Source organism: Saimiri boliviensis, chromosome 5 (assembly GCF_048565385.1).
Source record: "Saimiri boliviensis isolate mSaiBol1 chromosome 5, mSaiBol1.pri, whole genome shotgun sequence".
NCBI classification, from domain to species: Eukaryota; Metazoa; Chordata; class Mammalia; order Primates; family Cebidae; genus Saimiri; species Saimiri boliviensis.
Genome location: NC_133453.1, coordinates 77392934 through 77412773, shown reverse-complemented (window position 1 = coordinate 77412773; position 19840 = coordinate 77392934). Strand labels below are relative to the sequence as shown.

Here is a 19840-nt window from a genome sequence, read left to right as displayed (position 1 = left end):
GCTCTCCACCTTCAGTTTTTCCCTACCTCCTCAACACATTATGCCTGAGATGAATCTCCTACCTGTTTTGAACATGTCACTCCCCTTTACTCTAGTGATTTTAATGGCTGCTCCAAAGAATGTCCAAATACCTTTGCCTTCCATTCGAAGAATTCCAAAGATTGGCAATAGACTTCTGACAAGCTTTTATCCTATGAGCCTGGACTAATGGTCTTCACCTTTTGCTCCTAGAATTCCAGCTAATAGCTGGCAGATTTTGAACACTAAGAGAGGACTCCTAGATGCAGACTACATTAGAAATGATAGAAAGCATACTTTGGGGATTAGAGAAGTTTCATGATAAATGATTATTTGAAGATGGTTTATTTAGATAGTATGCGGAATGGACTAAAGAGGAAAGAACTGTAAGAAAGCAGTCCCCTGTTGAGGTTAATAATAACAGCCTTAGATTTCATGCTTTAGAATTGAATCCTAGGCTGCTACTAACTAACTGTGGCCTTTGGCCAAGTTAATTAAATTTTATGAGTATCCCTTTTCTCATCTACAGACGTAGGATAATCATTTCTACTTTACAGTATCTGGTACACTGTAATTGCTCCACAAATGATAGCTGTTATAAATAATAATGTTAAACTTATATAACAATGAATCACTACAAAAGATGCTCCATATCTATGGGCTGCCCTCCAGGGAATTTTGAAACTTGCTCATTGCTTCAAGTGGTGAAGAGTAAAATTTGCCTTTAGAGCCAGTTATTATTTTAAAATCATATACTTTTTATATAATCACCTACCAAGTATCAGAAAAGAAATTATTACCTACTGAAGACTTTTTTCCAAATCATTTTGACTAGTTATTTTAAAATGTACAATCATAAATGAACTCACAACTGTCTGAATTACAGAGTAACAAAAATCTTCTCAACTAAGAGAGTTGGTACAGTATCATTTACGTCCATCGGTGCCAATTAAAACCTGAATGGTGCATCGCGCTTCGTGCAATACTTACAGTGAATCCTGTGTTACTCTGAATATATTTATGGCCTCCCACTTGCCACTTGTAATTTGAATAGCATTTTCCTATAAAAAGACAAACATTATGTTGTGTGAAACTGAGCGTTATTTGAGCAACCTCAAGTGAATGATCTTTGAGGAGATAAATCTTGGAAGGAACGTACCACAGTGTCTTTGATATAGTGAATATGTTTGTAGCCATCCTTGTCGCTAAATATTTTGTAGTATGAAATGGCATCATAGCTGAAAACTGGTGTTGAAACAAAGAACTGAAAAAAATTAACAGAGGTTATGTTCAAAAGACAAACCAAACTTAAACCATAGATTTTTTTTTTTAATATATAAAGGCGATGTATGGTCATAGTTATAGAAATCAGAATGTCTTGCCTCCCCTGTCTTCTGTCATTCACATCTGAAATCCCATTCTTTCAGATAAACAGCGTATGTAGTGATTCTAACAGGCACTTGAACATGCCAATCACTGCTTGGTTGCTACTGCATACCCTTGGATTTACAATGTTTAATTTGATTAAATTTCTAAGTTGAAATTTATGTGGTTTGAAACAGAGGTAAAATAATCACAAACAAATGTTGATATTTAACCAAAGCACACTTTAAAATGAGCACCACAGTGTGATGCTCATTAAGACTCATACCTCTTTTAGTCCTTGATTTCTCTGATGCCAAGCACCTAATGCCAGTGATTCAATGAAGACATTTTAAAGATGAAAAGATCATGGCTTGCTAGCCACAGTTTTTAATGGTAAGGAGGGGCTTCTGGACTTGAGAAAAAAAGGTTGCCTATGTTGGGGAAGGTTTACTCCTTGAGTGCAGGTAGAAGACTGCCGACTGACCTCAATGCTCCAGTTTGACCTCTAACAGGTAACTCCATGCAGAACTTGCTGGGAACCACTTAACTACCTAAGGCATGCTAGGCTCTAGGGTGCCTTAAAACAGAAAAAGCCACACATCAACATTCTAAATAGTAAATATAACTTTAATTCTGCAAATGTTCTTACACCAAACTTTAGAAAATAGCTTCATATTTCTCCCATTAAAAAATTAATTGACTTGTCTTAGATTTGCTGACTTTTTACCCCATTGGTTATTGTTTGGTGAAATGATGGCAAATCATTAAAAGAATTACATAAGGAAACAGCTACTCTACATCATGCAGAGGAGATTTAAAGCCAGCTCTCTCTAGTTGGTGTCCCTCCACATGAGAACTGCATCAAGTACAACAACTAAAAGCTACCAGTATCTTCTAGCTACAAATACCTGTCCTGCTAAGACGTAGTGTGGGACCCATTTGGAGCAAGAAGAGTGAAGGAAGTCACTGATGACCCCATATTTGATGCCTTTTTGATACAATTGATCATTTCTCATGAAATAATTATAATTGTGTGACATTAAAATGCAACTAATTTGATGTGATATCTGTAACGGACTAAGTTCCCCCAAAATTCATGTCCACCTGGAGCCACGGAATGTGACCCTATTTGGAAAAGGAGTCTTTCTAGATGTATCAAGGTAGGAATCAAACATGTGCTTGTACTGGATTAGAGTGGGCCCTAAATCTAATGACTGGTGTCCTCATGGGAGGGGAGGACACTGAGAGATACAGGGAAGAAGATTATTTGAAGACAGACGCAGGGATTAGAGTGATACAGCTATGAACCAGAGAATGCCAAGGGATTTCTAGGAGCCATCAGAAGCTAGAAGAGACAAGGAAGGATTCTTCTCTTGAGCCTTCATAGGGAGTAAAGCTCTGCTGACACCATGATTTCAGACTTCCAGCTCTCAGAATGGTGACAGAATAAATTTATATTGTTTTAAGCCACCAAGTTTGCCATAACTTACAGCAGCCCAAGGAAACTAATACAGTGCCCCAAGTCTTAACTACATTTACCTAGAATCCATAAATCAGTTAAATCAAATAAATAGGAGGGCATTAATCTGAGGCTGTTTTTGTAATTTGAGTTCCTACATAATGAAACACAACCTTAGTACATATACAAACCAAAACCTAACCACAAGTCCAGCAAACAGGGTTCCAGCCAGTCACAGGCAGCCATGGTCTCACGCCACATCCAAATAAGGTGGATACCTCATCACTCTATGACCCAATAAGGTGAACCCCTAGCTATAGCCAACCAGGGATTTATCTACCTTGCTTCTCTGTTTGGCCTATAAAAGCTGGCTGCTCACATTGCTGGGCAGAGCTCTCAGAACCTCTTCTGGTTCTGAGTGCTGCCTGATTTATGAGTTGGTTTTGTTCAGATAAACTCAACTACATTTAACTTGTCTAAACTTTTTCTTTAAAATGAAAAAAAAAATGAAAAATGGAGTAATGAGAAACTGCTGCCTCCTTACATGATTCCTAGATTCGTTTCATTAATAATAAGACCAACCTTGGTAGGATTTTGCATATTGAGACTAATACTTCCTAGTGAAATTAATAACCAAGAGGCCCAGGAATAGGAAATTCTGATTAGCAATTTTGTGGGTAGAATTTTATTACTATAAGTCTTTAACAAAATCCTTCTCTCATTTCAGAATGAAGTTTCACCCTCTTAGCTAAATGATAATATACATACTTACTAGTAACCTCTTATAATGTCTCCTTCTTTTTTTTTTTTTGAGATGGAGTTTCGCTCTTGTTACCCAGGCTGGAGTGCAATGGCGCAATCTCAGCTCACCGCAACCTCTGCCTCCTGGGTTCAGGCAATTCTCCTGCCTCAGCCTCCTGAGTAGCTGGGATTACAGGCATGCGCCGCCATGCCCAGCTAATTATTTGTATTTTTAGTAGAGACAGGGTTTCACCATGTTGACCAGGATGGTCTCGATCTCTTGACCTCGTGATCCACCTGCCTCGACCTCCCAAAGTGCTGGGATTACATGCTTGAGCCACCGCACCCGGCCTTTTTTTTTTTTTTTTTTTTTTTTTTTTTTAATGGAGTTTCACTCTTGTTGTCCAGGCTGGAGTACAAATGTCATGGTCTCGGCTCATCATAACCTCCATGTCCCAAGTTCAAGAGATTCTCCTGCCTCTGCCTTCCAAGTAGTTGGGTTACAGGCATGCACTACCAGACCTGGCTAATTTTATATTTTTAGTAGAGATGGGGTTTCACCATGTTGGTCAGGCTTGTCTTGAACTCCTGTCCTCAGTTGATCCACCCACCTTGGCCTCCTAAAGTGCTGGGATTACAGGTGTGAGCCACCGAACCCAGCCTATGTCTCCTTCTTAGTCTTCACTGTGAAACACAAAAATTGGTTCTATATTGCCTTAATCACTAAAATAAAACCTGAATCACATAATTTTTCAAGGTACCACATTAAAAAAAAATTGTATGCAAGCCTGCAGTCAGTTAAGTTAAGGGACTTTTAAAGGAGCTTTGTTCTAGATTAAAACTTAACATTTAATTTTTACTGAAAAGAAAAAAATACAGGGCAGAGTGTTATGTTTTCAGATATTAGACAAACAGGAAGAATATTTCTGATAAGCAGACTGTTATCTTCTCCCCTTTCATTGCGCACATTGAGGACAGCTGCTTTAGATGAACAGGTAGCTCGGGTGAGGTAAAGAGAGTGTGAAATATGTCCACATTCATTTTACTAGAGCTAGACCCATAATGTGTTCCAAGTTAAGTGCTTCTTGTAAGTCACACCTGGACCCTAGATAAGCACGCACACTAAGTTCTCAGTTTTAACAAAGACCATACAGTGGTTTCTCTATGAAGCTTAGATTTCCTGATAGATTACTCATCTCTATATGAAGTGCAAAGCCATTTAAAATATTTTACTTGGAAGATGAGGTTGTTTACCTCCATGGAATATCTTGCTATAGCTGTTAAATGACCTAAAGCTGATTCCCTAAACTGAGTGAACATTTGGTCAAAAGCACAAGCTTTCAAGCATCAAGAAGAAAATTCATTTTTTTTTTAACCAAGGGATTTTTCCTACCACCGAAAGAAGGTGTAGTGTATTGCTTAAATTATTTTAAAACAATTGGTGTGACTTTACAGTCTAAGCATAATGCCTTCAGTGCCTGTTTTTCAAATTTAAGGAATTAAGTACAAGCTTCCTTTGATTAACTTTTCACTTTTCTGCCTGTTCTTTACAGGGCAAAAGAAAAAAAAAAAAACATGTTTTTTGTTTTATTGTTGTTTTGCTTTGAGACGGAATCTTGCTCTGTCACACAGGCTGGAGTGCAGTGGTGCGATCTTGTCACTGCAACTTCTGCCTCCTGGGTTTAAGCGATTCTCCTGCCTCAGCCTCCCGAGAACTGGGATTACAGGTGCACTCCACCATGCCTGGCTAATTTTCGCATTTTTAGTAGAGACAGGGTTTCAACATGTTGGTCAGGCTGGTCTTGAACTCCAGACCTCATGATCCACCCATCTTGGCCTCCCAAAGTGTTGGGGTTACAGGCGGGAGCCACTGCACCAGGCCAAAAACAATGTTCTAAAAGCAAATTTGTTGTTTTTTCTGATCGAATACCAAAAAAGAAGTTAGGTTATTAATCCTAAATTAAGAGACTGGATATGTCAGTATTGGAGGAAAAAAGTGGTACGTTAAGCCCTCAGAAACCTATTTGCTAGTTCTGTGCCTGCAACTAACAGATCAGTTACGTTTAGCCAGTCATTTAATCTCTCTTTTATAATTCATAGGTGATTTCTGAGAGTCGTTTTTCATTTTAAATATCTTTCACAAATTCAAAAGAAACCACATATCAAAAATAGCTTGTAGGCCGGGTGTGGTGGCTCAAGCCTGTAATCCCAGCACTTTGGGAGGCCGAGGCGGGTGGATCACGAGGTCAAGAGATCGAGACCATCCTGGTCAACATGGTGAAACCCTGCCTCTACTAAAAATACAAAAAACCCCAGCTACTCAGGAGGCTGAGGCAGGAGAATTGCCTGAACCCAGGAGGCGGAGGTTGCGGTGAGCCGAGATTGCGCCATTGCACGCCAGCCTGGGTAACAAGAGTGAAACTCCGTCTCAAAAAAAAAAAAAAAAAAAAAAAAAAAAAGCTTTTAAAATTTATACTAATATGACTATCCTGTGTGCTTTAACTAAAACCTTATAAATGTTACTTGAACAAATGTCTGAAATAAGTACATGTTTCTAGTTTTTTTTCTGATTAATTTTATTAAGTCACTAGTTTGATTATATGTCAAAGGAAGTTATTCAATATACAATATATTATGACATATGAGTTATGGCTATAAAAAATTGTGGCCAGACTTTTTTGAAAGGCAAGTCAGAGCTTACAAAAGTTAGTTAATAATTCATTTAAAGATAGTGTGTTGGGGGAGGATGTAAACTTACTCTCGGCAATGATCATTGCAAATAATTTTTGATATTTCCTCTTCTGGAATTTAGAAGTTTTACTGACTACTGGATAGATGTTAAGAGATTGAGATTAGTACAAAAAAAATAAGTTGCTCTCAATAGAATTATAAAACTATGAATATTAAAATGCTCTGGCACAAAATCACATGTCCCAGATAAATAACTCATTTACTCTCTAGATTTAGTTGGGAATGACTTTTGATTTAATGTAAGGACCTCATTTTCTCTTAAAGGAGACATATGTGCCTCCACTGAGAGTAGGTATTTTTCTTAAAAGTTCTACAGCTCTGCAGGCAATTCATTCATTCATTCAGCTTAGTTTGATGAGAATGCAAGGTTGGTGCAATACAGACTTTTTAAATTATTAAGATATAATTGACCTGAAGATGATTATAAACAGGAGCTTTCAGAAGATGCATTCTAAAATGTTTTGGAGTGTTTTGAACACTGCAGCATTTTCAAAATAAATGTATATAGATGCTCAAAATAATGTCTTTGAAAGGGTTTTTGGTATTATTGTTGATCTAATTGCAAAATTACATTATTCATGTAACTGTATAGTAAATCTAGTTATATTATCATCTTGGAGAACGTAACTAAAGAATATTTACAGGCATTCTTCCTTCCCTTTATTCTTTACTAGAAATCTTTGTAATGTAAGTGAACTGGTAGATTAATTTTTTTCTCAAAATTTCAAATACCAGTCTAAGAATTACCTTTCTAAAAGATAAGATTCAGACTGATTAAGGATCCATAAAATTTAGAGAATACTTTTCTTTCACTGAACACTACTATTTTTTTCCTGTGCTATATAGGACAGTAGAAAAAGTGAATTTAAATAGAAGAGGTTTTTTTTTTTTTTTTTTTCCTGAATTACATACTTATCACCTTGTTACCTCAGAATGTAATTTACATTTACTGTATATAATAAATAAAGTAACTATTCCCTAGTTAATGAATAAAACAGAGGTATTTTAATTAAAGACAAAGCATACATTCAATAGCATGTAAGCCAAAATCACTGGATACAAAAAAGTGTACAATGAAGAGTTTTTAATGTTTGAAGATTGTCACTTTACAATTTATCTTCTTCCTAGCCAATTTAGGTTTAAATTTTTATATAATTTATCATCTTAGCATTGATTTCTGAATTTTTTATTGTCCTTGGATCAAGGGCTAATGTGTTAAAACAGGTCCTAAGAGTTTCCTTTTTCATCACATAATGTGTCCAAAACTTAGAGAAGTAGCCTTTCCTCTTCAAATACTAATTGAATTGAATTATATGTTTGTGGTAAGTGGCAGCATCTACCAATCTTCACATATTCTCTTGTCTTAATTTTTATTCTTCATATACTATATAAAGTACAATTACTATTACCTAAAGCATGATTTTACATTAAAATCCCCATAAATTATTGGATAAACCTATCCTAAACTTCCAAATATAAATGATCACAAATAACAAAACACACATTTTTCTATACCAAATCATTATCTAAAGACTGGAAAGAGTATACATATATAAAATTTGGTACATGTTATATGAAATTTGATAAGAGGTAGATTGCCTTTAAATTACAAGGATAACCAATGTGTTTATTTTTCTTGCATTCAAATGGCTAGTAATTATTTTACCATATCAGGGGTTGTGTTTCATTTTGAAAAATAATCTATATTGTATTTCTTTAAAAAGTAATATTAGTTATAGATATCAAGGATTCAGCTGACAAACTTAAAATTGGGATATGAGGAATATGAGTTATTTTCAATAGAATTCTAAAAAGATGAATATTGAAATTGTCTAGCACAAAATCACTCAAGAGATCACTACCTATGTGTTTTTATTTTTATATTTTTCTCTATGAAAACAAATAGTGCCAGTGGGCACATTGCAAATAGTCCTTTGATAGCTGAGAATGTCAAATTTCATTAAAACGTAAGAAAAAGATAACAAAATCATACTCCACCAGCCCATCCAGTTCTGCTTTCTTCTATATGCTCCTGTGTCTAAAAGACAAAAGGTCACATCAAACATAGTATTAGGAGAACATGTTTTATTCCTAAATATAATCTGGACATTTGGAAACAGTTAAGCTGCCTGACCAGAGAGTACCATTACTAGTCAACTAACTTCAAATTTGAGTTTAAGAGGGCAATATTAAAAATCTCATGTAACAGCACTGTTGTATACACATGGGTGATTTTCTTGCAGATCTTTAACAATTATGCTTAAATCTTCCATGAGGCAATGACTTGGAATTATTACATCTATGGAGGGAGGCCTGGCACAATCCACTGGATGCGGTATAGGTAAAACAATGGAGTTTAGGTTAAACTCTTTCTGTTCTGGGTCTTATGAAGTAGCCAAAATTTTAAAATTTGCACTGACTCTTATTTTGGGTTATATTTTAAAAATAATAAAACTGATTATTTACTGAATAAATATTTAGTAATCCTAAAAACATGAATAGACTTTTCTAGATAAATAATTAGAAAAGGAAAAATGTTATAGGTAAAATAAATAGCATAGAGACCAGACTCGCTTAGTCACCCAACAGATGGCTCAGTATGGCTAAGTGGAGAGTGACTACAGGAAAGAGTTAGAAGATGAAGGAGAATGCATATTTATCAGCAAGATCTTGGAGAAACTTTATGGTAGCCTAAGAAGCTTCAATTTCTCCTATTTGGTAAATCTTTTGAAGGTCTTCCAACTCACAATTTGGAAAATATAATTATGAATATGATACAGCAGATAAATTAGAAGTGGGTAAGATGGAAGTAGGCAGAGGGACCAACTGGAAGGCTATTGTAACGTTTGAGAAAAGAATGATTCTAATCAAGCTCTAATCAAGACTCTAAGCAAGCTCATAGCAGTGAGAATGGAACAGAGAAAATGTAGCCACACATATTGAAAAGCTCAAATCCTCAGACATAAATCTGAAGTTACTGGCAAGTATAATATAAAGCTCTGGTATAGATTAAAATTACCCAAAGTGAATGAATACAGAGTTGAGACAGACAGCAGGATAATCAGCAGACCATTTCCTATTTTTGCTAGGGATACAGTTATGAAATGTATTTCCCAGGCTTCCTTCAGTTGACTGTGGTTATTTGATAAGTTCTAGTCAATGGTGTGTGAGCAGAAATACCTCATGCTACTTTTAGGCCTACTCCATAAAAGCCTCACATACATTATTTTTCATTGTTTTCTCCATGCCTCAGCTGGATGTTGATGCTCAGGTATGACAAACTTTGGAATAGTGTTGGAAGCCAGTTAGCAGAAATGCCATCACCTGGGTTCATGAATGACTATATGGAGCAGAGTGCCCCATTCCCCAACCCTCACCACACCCCACTTACCTGGACTCACTATTGGATGGTTACATGAATGTGCAACAAATTTCTACTGTATTAACTCACTGAATTATTGGAGGATTTTTATTGTTGTTGTTAGAGCAGTGAGCCTACCTTGCAAATACATTAACTTGGAGAATAATAAGATTTCTAGAGAAGTCAGAAGAAGAGCTGGAAAGGAAAAGAACAGTCAATGAAGCAGAAGGAGAACCATGAGAGGGTGTACTGTCATAAAAGGCAGGGGAATAACAAATTTTAAGAACACAGTCTGGATTTTCTCTTACAGGAATGGGCCAATGCCTCAGAGAGAACAGGTAAGATGAGACTTGGAAAAAACAGTGAAACTTTTTTGATTTATCATTTTTAGCCATAAAAGTAAAATTAATTTTAATTCCCTTTTCAGAGGAGGAAGCATAATATAAAAGATCTTTCGTTCTCTAGCTATAAATTTCTTGATAAATCTCACTAATGTAATTTTATTACAAGTAACTTTTGCCAGTTTCCTTTGCCTCTTTGTTTTGGGCATGACTCTCAGGATGAATAAAATGTTGCTGGGTCACTTAACTTTAAATATTGTTTTCAAAGTGTGTGCCTGTACACATGCATACACACACACACACACACACATATCAGTCATGAGGATGGTTTCTGGGAAATTCAACACTGTTGTTCTCAAATCTAAAAATGTGTTGCATGTATTTATCAAACTATTTTGAAACAGAGGTGTTTAGAAATTCTAAGGTTATTCAAACATGATATTCTAAATTTAAGCACTGTTTTCTGGCTGTAAAACTAAAGTTTATATTCCAGGGACTTCCACACCTCATTGAATGAGCATCTTAAATGTTCTGTCAGTTTGGATTAAAGTTGTCTCAGATTTTGATAAATTAGAATTTCAGATTTCAAAGCAATCACAGTTTTAAAATTCCTAGTTTTAGGAGCTAAAAATTGTGTCTACATTATAAATCTCATCATGTTCAAACTAATAAAATTAAAGCAATAGTCCCTAATACCTAGATTTATTGAAAAGTTTGAAGATATAGCCACACAAAGCTGACTAATTAACTAATATAATCAAGATTAGTCTATCCTTTCTTTGCCTATGATACTGCATTAAAGCCAAAATCTTTCTGCTTTGTATATCAAAATATATATAAGATAAAAATATGCTTCTAGCATATTCCATCAAAATTACTCAAGCCTCTCACAGACACAGTAGTGATTTAAAAAAATATTTTTAGCCTGAGTAATGTTGACTATTATAGTCCTGATATATTTCCAAACAGACTCATATGACTTTTTTCTTGCAAAACATAATGTCCTAATTTCTAGATGAAATTTAGTGATTTACTTTTATTGTTCTGTGCTTTTCTTATTACTTTATAAAATATGATTGTTCTATGTTTGTTTTAATGAAACATTTCTTCATAATTAGAAGTCTCATGTAATGTACCCATCAAATTTCCTATTTGAAGAAAACATTTTGTATCTCTTAGACTCTAATATGAGTAATTAAGAACAGGCTTATTTTAAAGCTTATACATTGGTTAAGCGGTTTTTCTGACTCATTAATTCAACAGATTACGTTTGAATTTGAGCAACAGAAACAATTAAAACTCAACAATAAATCTGTGATTAGTTTTCAAGGCTTTTTCTGCCCAAAATTAGTACATATGGGGTACTATCCTAAGATAACTATCCTAAGATCAGAATAACTTGATCTAATATATGTCATGTTCTTAGTAATTCTCATTTGGTTTTAAAATCAGAATATTTGGGCCAGGCCCTGTGGCTCAGACCTGTATTCCCAGCACTTTGGGAGGCTGAGGCGGGTGGGTCATGAGATCAAGAGATCGAGACCATGCTGGCCAACATGGTGAAACCCCGTCTCTAGTAAAAATACAAAAATTAGTTGGGTATGGTGGCAGGCACTTGTAGTCCCAGCTGCTTAGGAGGCTGAGGCAGGAGAATCACTTGAACCTAGGAGGTGGAGGTTGCAGTGAGCTGAGATCACACCACTGTACTCCAGCCTGGTGAAAGAGCGAGACTCCATCTCAAAAGAAAAAAAAACAAAAACAAAAACCAAGAATCAGAATATTTGGCTTTCTTTTGATAATATCCATTTCCTTTCGAATTTTTCATTTAAAATTTTTAACATTGAATAAAACATGGCCCATTTACATTTCTTCTCTGGTTCTTTTGTTTAAAACATATGTATTTCCCTAGTAGACCAATGTAATGGTTTTATCTGCATTATTTTGCTTTTTATTGGACTGTCAATGTTATAATCTCAAAAGGCTGGTTTACCATGATAATTGAGAACCAGATATCTGATTTTCCCAGTGTCATGTTGTCACATTTTTTGTTTTTTGGTATTCAATTTCAAGGTTTAAGTCATTCAAGAAAATAAAAGGTATCCTATTTATTTAATAAAATGATGGACCCACGAATACAGAGTGCTTTTTTGCAAAGCAGTTGGGAGTTGAATGCAGTAATCCTGGCTTTATAGCATAAAATGTTAGCTATAAATGAGACCCCACTATTGTTCTCTGATCTTCAGAAATACATATCTGTGACCTTAATATACCCTACCTTTGGACAATCCCATGTCTGCCAGTCTTCCCTGAAATCACATATAGATAAGACCGAAACATTCTGGATTCTTTTTAGCCACTGCAAACATACGCGTTCATCAGTAACCCATGTGAGCCAACTGAAATAATAGTCACTGCAAATAAAATAGAAACAGTCACAAACCTAAACCAGTTTTACACACAAATGGTTTCTTAATTTTTGTTTTCTAAAGGATATATTTCATTACGATACCATATTTATTTAATAGACAAGAAAGACAAAACTTTTCTTCCTCCGGAGAGAAAATTTAAATATCTCCACTTACTTAAAAATTATCTATGAGAATTTCTTCATCTAATGAAATTATTTCATATGTGGGTTTTCTCCCCATTTCTGGATTTTAAAATCTTAGAAAAGAATTTAAAACATAATGCCAAAGCTACTGCTTAATCTAGAGGGGTAAAAATGCAATAAGTTGGCTATTTTGCACAAATCAACTCAATTTTTCATCTTTTAATTAGTTGAGAGAGAGACAAGTGTGATAAAAGGACAGTCTTTGTCTCCAGGCAAATTCATGTTGGAAGCTAAGTTTTAGCTGTGAGGTCAAGTATTGAAATTTAGGCTTGTGAAATAAATCACAGGTAATATATGCAAAATAACTCAAATAGTGTTTGGCACATACTAGATGTCAGTGAATGGCAGCAATGATGATATAATTCTAAGGATGAACGTGTAGCTAGAAAACATCAGCATAAAATGAATCACATAATTCTGGAACATCGATGTAAAGGGAATCACAGAACTGGAAGGGGTCTCAGGCTCAAATCCTGGCTTCATGTCCTAATAGTTGTATGTCTTTAGGCCAGTTACTTAACTATTCTAGTTTTACATAAAATGAGATTAATATTACCTATTTTAAAGATTGCTGTAAACATTGGCTGAGAGTGCTAAAACTGCTTGTGAAATATGCCTGCCACATCATGAGTGTTCAGAACATGTTTGCTACTACTATTTTATTGTTAGTATTTTGCAGCTGTTTAAACAAGCCTCTGGACTCCTTGTGTTATGCTTATTTCATTTGCCACCAATGGAGAATGACACTTAAAAAAAAAATGATGTATCAAGTCAAGTTTTCATCGACTCTATCAGAATGGGGAATAGCAGATAATTCAAAAACGTAAAGTCATGTTGGATTATACAAGAGTGGACTCAGCAAGGCCCAGTAGAGGCCTCTCATGGGGTTCTTGTCCCTATTAGTGATCAGTCATTTGATCCTGGGTATTCTTCATGAGGCTGGAGGAGAAGACCCAAACTTGGCCTGCTAGGCATTGGAAGTGTTAAGAAAGCCCAGCATACAGGGCTTGGGCCTCTCTTCCCCTTACCCACTTCAACCAGAGAGACCACAGAGGACTGACGGAAGGTTGCTGTAATCTGGACTAATCAGACAATCAGACATAGGGCATCATGCTGGGGAAGTAAGAATGCTTCATGTCCCTGCCTGCCTACTGTTCATCTCTAGACAATTCTAAAACCAGATAAATGAGAATTGCCTGCTTCACAGTGAAAAATGCTAATTTTTAGAGAGGGTTACCTTATCTTCTCTTGTTTATCATACACATGTGATTCACATAGATCCATAAACCCTGGCTTGAGATAAAGTCAGTCAAACTTGAAAGAAGCCCAGGTGAGGGCATACATGTATTTTACTATCTGCTTCTTGGTCCCAAGTTCACATATGTACATCTGAGGAAAGTTCCACTTAGAATGATTAGTGAGGACATGTTTATGTGTGCGAAAGGGCTAATTTTGAAAAACCAATTAAGGAAACTTATTTGTCAATTTGAATTTTGTATATCTTTAGCTTTGTATGCAACTTTTATTTACTTATTTGTTTTTCCTTCTAGCATGCATAGCATAAACTCACTAGAATATAGACTAGAAAAATGGGAGAGATCTGAGATGAATTACCTTGAAGCTATCATTGCCGGAACAGGCACTTCTTGGGGACCTACATATGCAGGGTAAGTGGTATCAATAATAAATACCCGAACAACAGGATTCTTAGCTCCAGCCTGTCAAAAAAATTAAGATATATAAGCTCATAAAATTTCATGTACTACCAACATTTTAAAGAAACTTTAGGAATTTAGACATATTTTTCTAAGCTAATAATATTACATACATCACTGTGGAATACATTCTATTTGTAGCATGACCAGGAATTTTATTTCAATTTTACTTGCAGGGCAATCACAAATGTTGTTTCAACCAGAGTGAAAATAGATATTTTAAATGTCTAATGAGAGAACTTTAATTTTTAGGGAAAATCATTTTTGATATGTAATTACGGTTTTGTGATCTGTATTCTCTTTTCTGATTTCCAAGACAGATCTCTCTCATTTTAATTACTGGATAATTATAATAATAATCATATCTCTGTATGCCAAGAAGAGTTCAGAGGGGGATTAATTTGGAAGGAGAACGGAAAGGAAATATAAATGAAAGACACTTTTTGTTTTTGCCATATGATTTGGTCTAGGACAATCACCAAATGCTCAGTCTCCTACCTGCTTGTATTATTACTGCCACCATCTCCAAAAGATTAGGGAAACTTCACCTCTATATGAAGTACCATGAGATTTATACTTTTCTTGTTTTGTGCTTTCTATACTGCTGTATGCTTAAAATTTACATGACAGTATAGCTCATACCTAGACAATTTCTTAGGCTTCCTCTGTTATTTTGCTATAGAAAGAGAGAATCTTGCTGTTGTAATAAAATTTAAATTCATCGAATGTAGGTACACAGTATTTAATGACTCAGTGCTGTTTGAATTCATCTAAAGAATTGTTTAATCTCCCCTAGGACCTCCCTGTTCATTCCCAAGTTTAGCAGGGACTTCCCTTAGTTCTTTGGAATTGTCCCACATCTTCATCCGATGCTAGATGTTTTAGCAACTTTAAGCCTCAAGGAAACAGGAGAATGTGGGTCCCAACTTCCCAATCATTCTCAGTCACTCTTCAGTTCTGGGTTCCCCATCTCTTCCTGCTCCCATAGATCCTCCCAAAGATCTGAGTTCTTTCACATCTTGGGTCCCCCAGAAGTGACAGGCCTCACCCAAACATCTTCAGCTTTTAGAGGTTTTATTCAGCTTTTAGACTTTTAACATAAATATTAGACTAACTGCAATTCTATTTCTTTTTCTATGTCTACTTTGGCTTGCTTAGAATTCACTTGTGTGTATGCCACATCCATCCATCTTTGTCACACAGGGACCCACTGTATCTAGCCATTACAATGTTCCCCTTGGCAAGTAAACGCAATAGGATCCAAAGAACAAAGAATGAATTCTAAAATTGCATCCGATTCCTTGTGCAGGAGGTGAATTTGTGCTTTGATTCCATTTTTTTTTTCTGATACCTTTTTTACATTGAAATTAGGATATGCTGCTTCTTCACTGAGACCTGATCATTCTCCTACTGCACACTCAGGTATCCTCCCTCCAGACATGAGGCTGAATAAAAAGAATGTATAACAACTCTACAGTGTTAAATATTCAAGAAACTTTGGGCTCACACCATGTCTAATCCTTTCAAGGGAGAAATTGAGACTTATAAATTTAACCTATCTGTATATCCAGAAAAAACTATAAACCATGCCTGCTTCTACCTGACAGGAACATCAAATTCAACGTTTGTATTTCTCATTCTGGTTTGCATTTACATGAGAATTCAAGAGAGAATTGCAAAACAGAACTTTACCCTGAATTTGGAGCATGAAATATGAAAAAAATTAAAATTAAGTTAAGCTTGTTTTTCCTCCATGATCAAGACCATATGTTTTTCAAAGATTCTGCAATAGATTTTGCAAAGACTACTTCATCCAGCACAACCAGATGTCCAAAGCAACAGATGTCCACATAAATAATAGAGCACAGTACAATGTTTGCCTTACAATGCACAAGGATAAGAAGCTCTCCAAACTTGTTGATCCCACCTTCACTCATGGTAAATCATTGCTCATTTGATACCAGGAAAATGGAAGCATCTGCTGAAAGTATCCAACATACCTTTGGGTATGGAATATTTATTGTTCTAGGATATTGTCCATCACCATAATAGGAATAGGCAATAACTGGTATATCTGTATCATTAAATTCCACATATGCCAAAAATTTTCCATTAGGAGACCACCAGAGAGCATATTTTGTAGCAAGCATTTCCTCTGAAAAATAAGTACTAGCATATTAACTATAATTACATCTTACTCCTAAAATCATTGTAAATACTTCTAAATAGCTATTTATTGACTGAAATAATTTAAGTGGATGTGACATATGTCATACTTTGGTTATTTTAAAATCACATAATGTGAGTTAAGACAAACAGTTTAACCTTTTAATCTATATCAAACATCAACCAGTCTTGTTAGAATATGACATTAATAAGAAATGTAACTTTTAAAATAAATAATGAACATGTTGACAATAATTCATGTTTTCCTTCAGAAAAGCTTCTGGTTTTTATTAGTCACCTAAAATAGCGAAAACAGAAAGAACTATAATTGTACTGGAGAGAGACATAAACATTAAAAGTTGCATTTCCCTCCTAGGAATTAAAAAAGAAAATAGAGTTAGTAGATAGATAGGTAGGCAGATAGATAGATAGATAGATAGATACTAGAAGTCTTTTTAAAGTCCAGTTAAGTTCAGAATTCGACATGATCTAGAATGAGGACAAAATCAACAGAGTAACAGAAAGTAAAAATATTTTCCCACAAGATAAGATAGACAGTGGTTTAGTTTTGAAAAAAAAAAAAAAAAGTCTTTCTGAAGAAAAACTAAACATGAGAAAATGTGCTAATGCAGTACCTAAGAACCATATACCTTTTGGATTTTAAATCATTACTACTGCTTCATAGTAATGCTAATGAAAATCAATTGTACCAGTTTTCTGATGAAAAGAAATTGTTCTTTTAAAATATGTATGCCCTATTCCTAACCTAGTGACAATTTTCAGCAATGCTACCCTTCTTGAAAATAAGATACTACTCATCTAAATCTTACTAAATAAATAAAATTATTTTAAATTAAAGCCTAAAGCATTAGCAATAAGAAAGGAACATAGCTTACCTTCGTAAACCCAGTCTGGGATTCCATTAAATATTTTATTTTCTCTTCCATTAAATGTTATTTGAAAAGGTGGATCTCCTGGTCTTTGTTTCAAATAGATATTGTTTTGATAGACATATGCCTGGAAGTGGTGGTAAGTCAGTCATTAAGGGGGAAATTCCATAACAAATTCAATGAAGGCTGTATATTTGTTTTAATTATTCATCTAATACCTTTAAACGGAGTGGCAATACAGGATTCTCACAACTAAAATATTATTTTAATAAATCAAAAAAATTCAACAAACCCACATTAACATTAATTATAAATTTTAAAGTCTGAATTAATTAAAGAATAAAGCCTACTGTTTTCTTAGTTGTTTCATTACCCCCCAATAAATAATTATGTATATTGACAGAAAGTAGAATAAATCTCTGAATATTAATAGCTAGCCAGATCTAATCTTTATTTAGAGTCCTTAAATAAGAGCTTGGACCAAATTTCATGTTGTCTGAAGCTAGTCTGGGAAACTTGTGAAAACCATATTTTTCCTGAGCTTTCTGGCACAACGCATTCTGGCTGAGTATAAGGATAAAGTTTTTGACTGCTATATTTAAAGAAGTCTATCCATGAGCTTGAGATTTTGCGGAATTCTCAGATGGGTTTCAATTTATCAAAACTCTTCCCGTTTTTAACCACTAAAATAGTCATGAATGTATTTTTTTTTTTCTTTCAGGCAGGGAAATTTAACAAAGGCCAAAATCAAATGGCTCCTCTTTTATTTACATGATTAAACACTTCAAAAATTTAAACACTTACTAATTTACTCCCAACAGGCGACCAGCATAAATACTGAATTGGACGAGGAAGCTCATTTCCTCTTACAAATTCTCTAGAAGGAAAGAAAGAAAGAAAGAAAAACAACAAACCTTGCTGTTCAATGCAAATAAAAAAATATCTGTATAAACAGAAAAAATAAACAAACAATTAAAATTAAGTATCTGCCCCTCTGCAGCTACAAACCTAATGAAAAGAATGCAGAAATGAAGAAATGGAGACATAGATGGTGGTTGCTGTTCTTCCAGTAGATACTTAAAAGTCCCTTAACTTTCCTGGGTATCAGTTTTCTGACCTTCATAGTGAGGTGAATGGATTAAATACAGACTGTGAAAGTGGGGAACAGCTCTAGAAATTATGTAATAGAACCCCCTCATTTTGTAGAAAGTAAATATGAGGTTTAGCCAGCTGATAGAACTTTTTAAGACCACATTGCCAGTTCTTGGCAGACCTTGAATTAAACTCAAGTCCTTTTAACCCCTGGGATTGCAAAATTTGCACACACTAGACTGAAATGGTCACTGAAGTGCCTTCCAGCTCTGAAATTCTATAATTGTACTGAAGTTTAGTATGTGCTCTTCTACATTCTCATTCACAACCCCCATCTCTGTGAATGCATATGCATTTCAAATTTTTGAAAATAAGATGCCATTTGACAATCTCCCCAGGGATCTGACTTGAAATCAGAAAAGGAAAGGAACATCTGATCTCAAGCTAAACTGAAAAATGGATTGTATACTGGGCAGTATGCCTTAAGCTTGTAAAGTCCTCCACCCATGGGGAAATTTCAAATCGCCTATTGGCCAAAATTCCCACTTTGATGCTTAGAGTCCCTCTGCAGGTACTCAGTTAAGTGACTTGCATTGTGGAGCTTTTGTAGTTCTTCAGCAAGAATGCATTCAGATTTTTGTAAGTGTTACAGAGTCACAGAATATCATGCTTACTTTTTGACTTTTGTCATATTGAAGATTGTATTAACAATTTCACCAAGATTGCCTTCGTGTGAAGGCAAAGCAAAACTTGCCTCCAAAGCACAATTTGAGGAGCCTCAAAAAAGACTCTTGTCCAGCCCCTCCAAAAAAATCTCTCCAACCTGAACCTAACACGTGCCTGACATTTCTGCCTTTCCCACTCTTTTAATGTTTGGACAGTTGTGAAGATCTGTAACACACACTGCTTTGATGTAACTTTTTAGGTGCCTGCATGAGGCCTAGCAAGTAATGAGGGAACATGGCATAATTTTGGATGGGGAGAGTGATGCCCATGGAAAGTGACCATTGGTGCTGCAGTGAGAGTCCTGGCCACCAGAGGGAAGTAGGTGAGCACCTGGCCCTTGGGTGATCCGGAACATTTTGAAAGGCATGGGAGAGTCCAGTTAAAAGAATGACCCAGGTCTGGGCCTGCTGGCTCACACCAATAATTCCAGCACTTTGGGTGGCGGATTACTTGAGGCCAGGAGTCCGAGACTAGGCTGGCCAATATAGAGAAAAGCCGTCCCTACAAAAACAAAAATTAGCCATGGTAGTGCACACCTGTGATCCCAGCTACTCAGGAGGCTGAGGCGAGAGAATTGCTTAAACTCGGGAGAAGGAAATTGCAA

General features: G+C 35.4%; 1 protein-coding gene across 3 annotated transcripts in view; it reads right to left on the bottom strand.

Moving 5' to 3' along the window:
• FAP (fibroblast activation protein alpha) overlaps positions 1-19840 on the bottom strand; it is a 70848-nt gene that overhangs the window by 30829 nt on the left and 20179 nt on the right. For 2 of the 3 annotated variants that reach the window (XM_003921930.3, XM_010329620.3), the window contains 8 exons: positions 18223-18295; positions 17425-17545; positions 16363-16517; positions 14262-14365; positions 12312-12447; positions 8328-8372; positions 1178-1282; positions 1009-1079 (listed from right to left, as the gene is read on the bottom strand). In XM_003921930.3, coding sequence (XP_003921979.1) covers positions 1009-1079; positions 1178-1282; positions 8328-8372; positions 12312-12447; positions 14262-14365; positions 16363-16517; positions 17425-17545; positions 18223-18295 — 810 coding nt within the window. The remainder of the gene's footprint in view (positions 1-1008; positions 1080-1177; positions 1283-8327; positions 8373-12311; positions 12448-14261; positions 14366-16362; positions 16518-17424; positions 17546-18222; positions 18296-19840) is intronic. The other variant, XM_010329609.3, reaches the window with a different exon arrangement.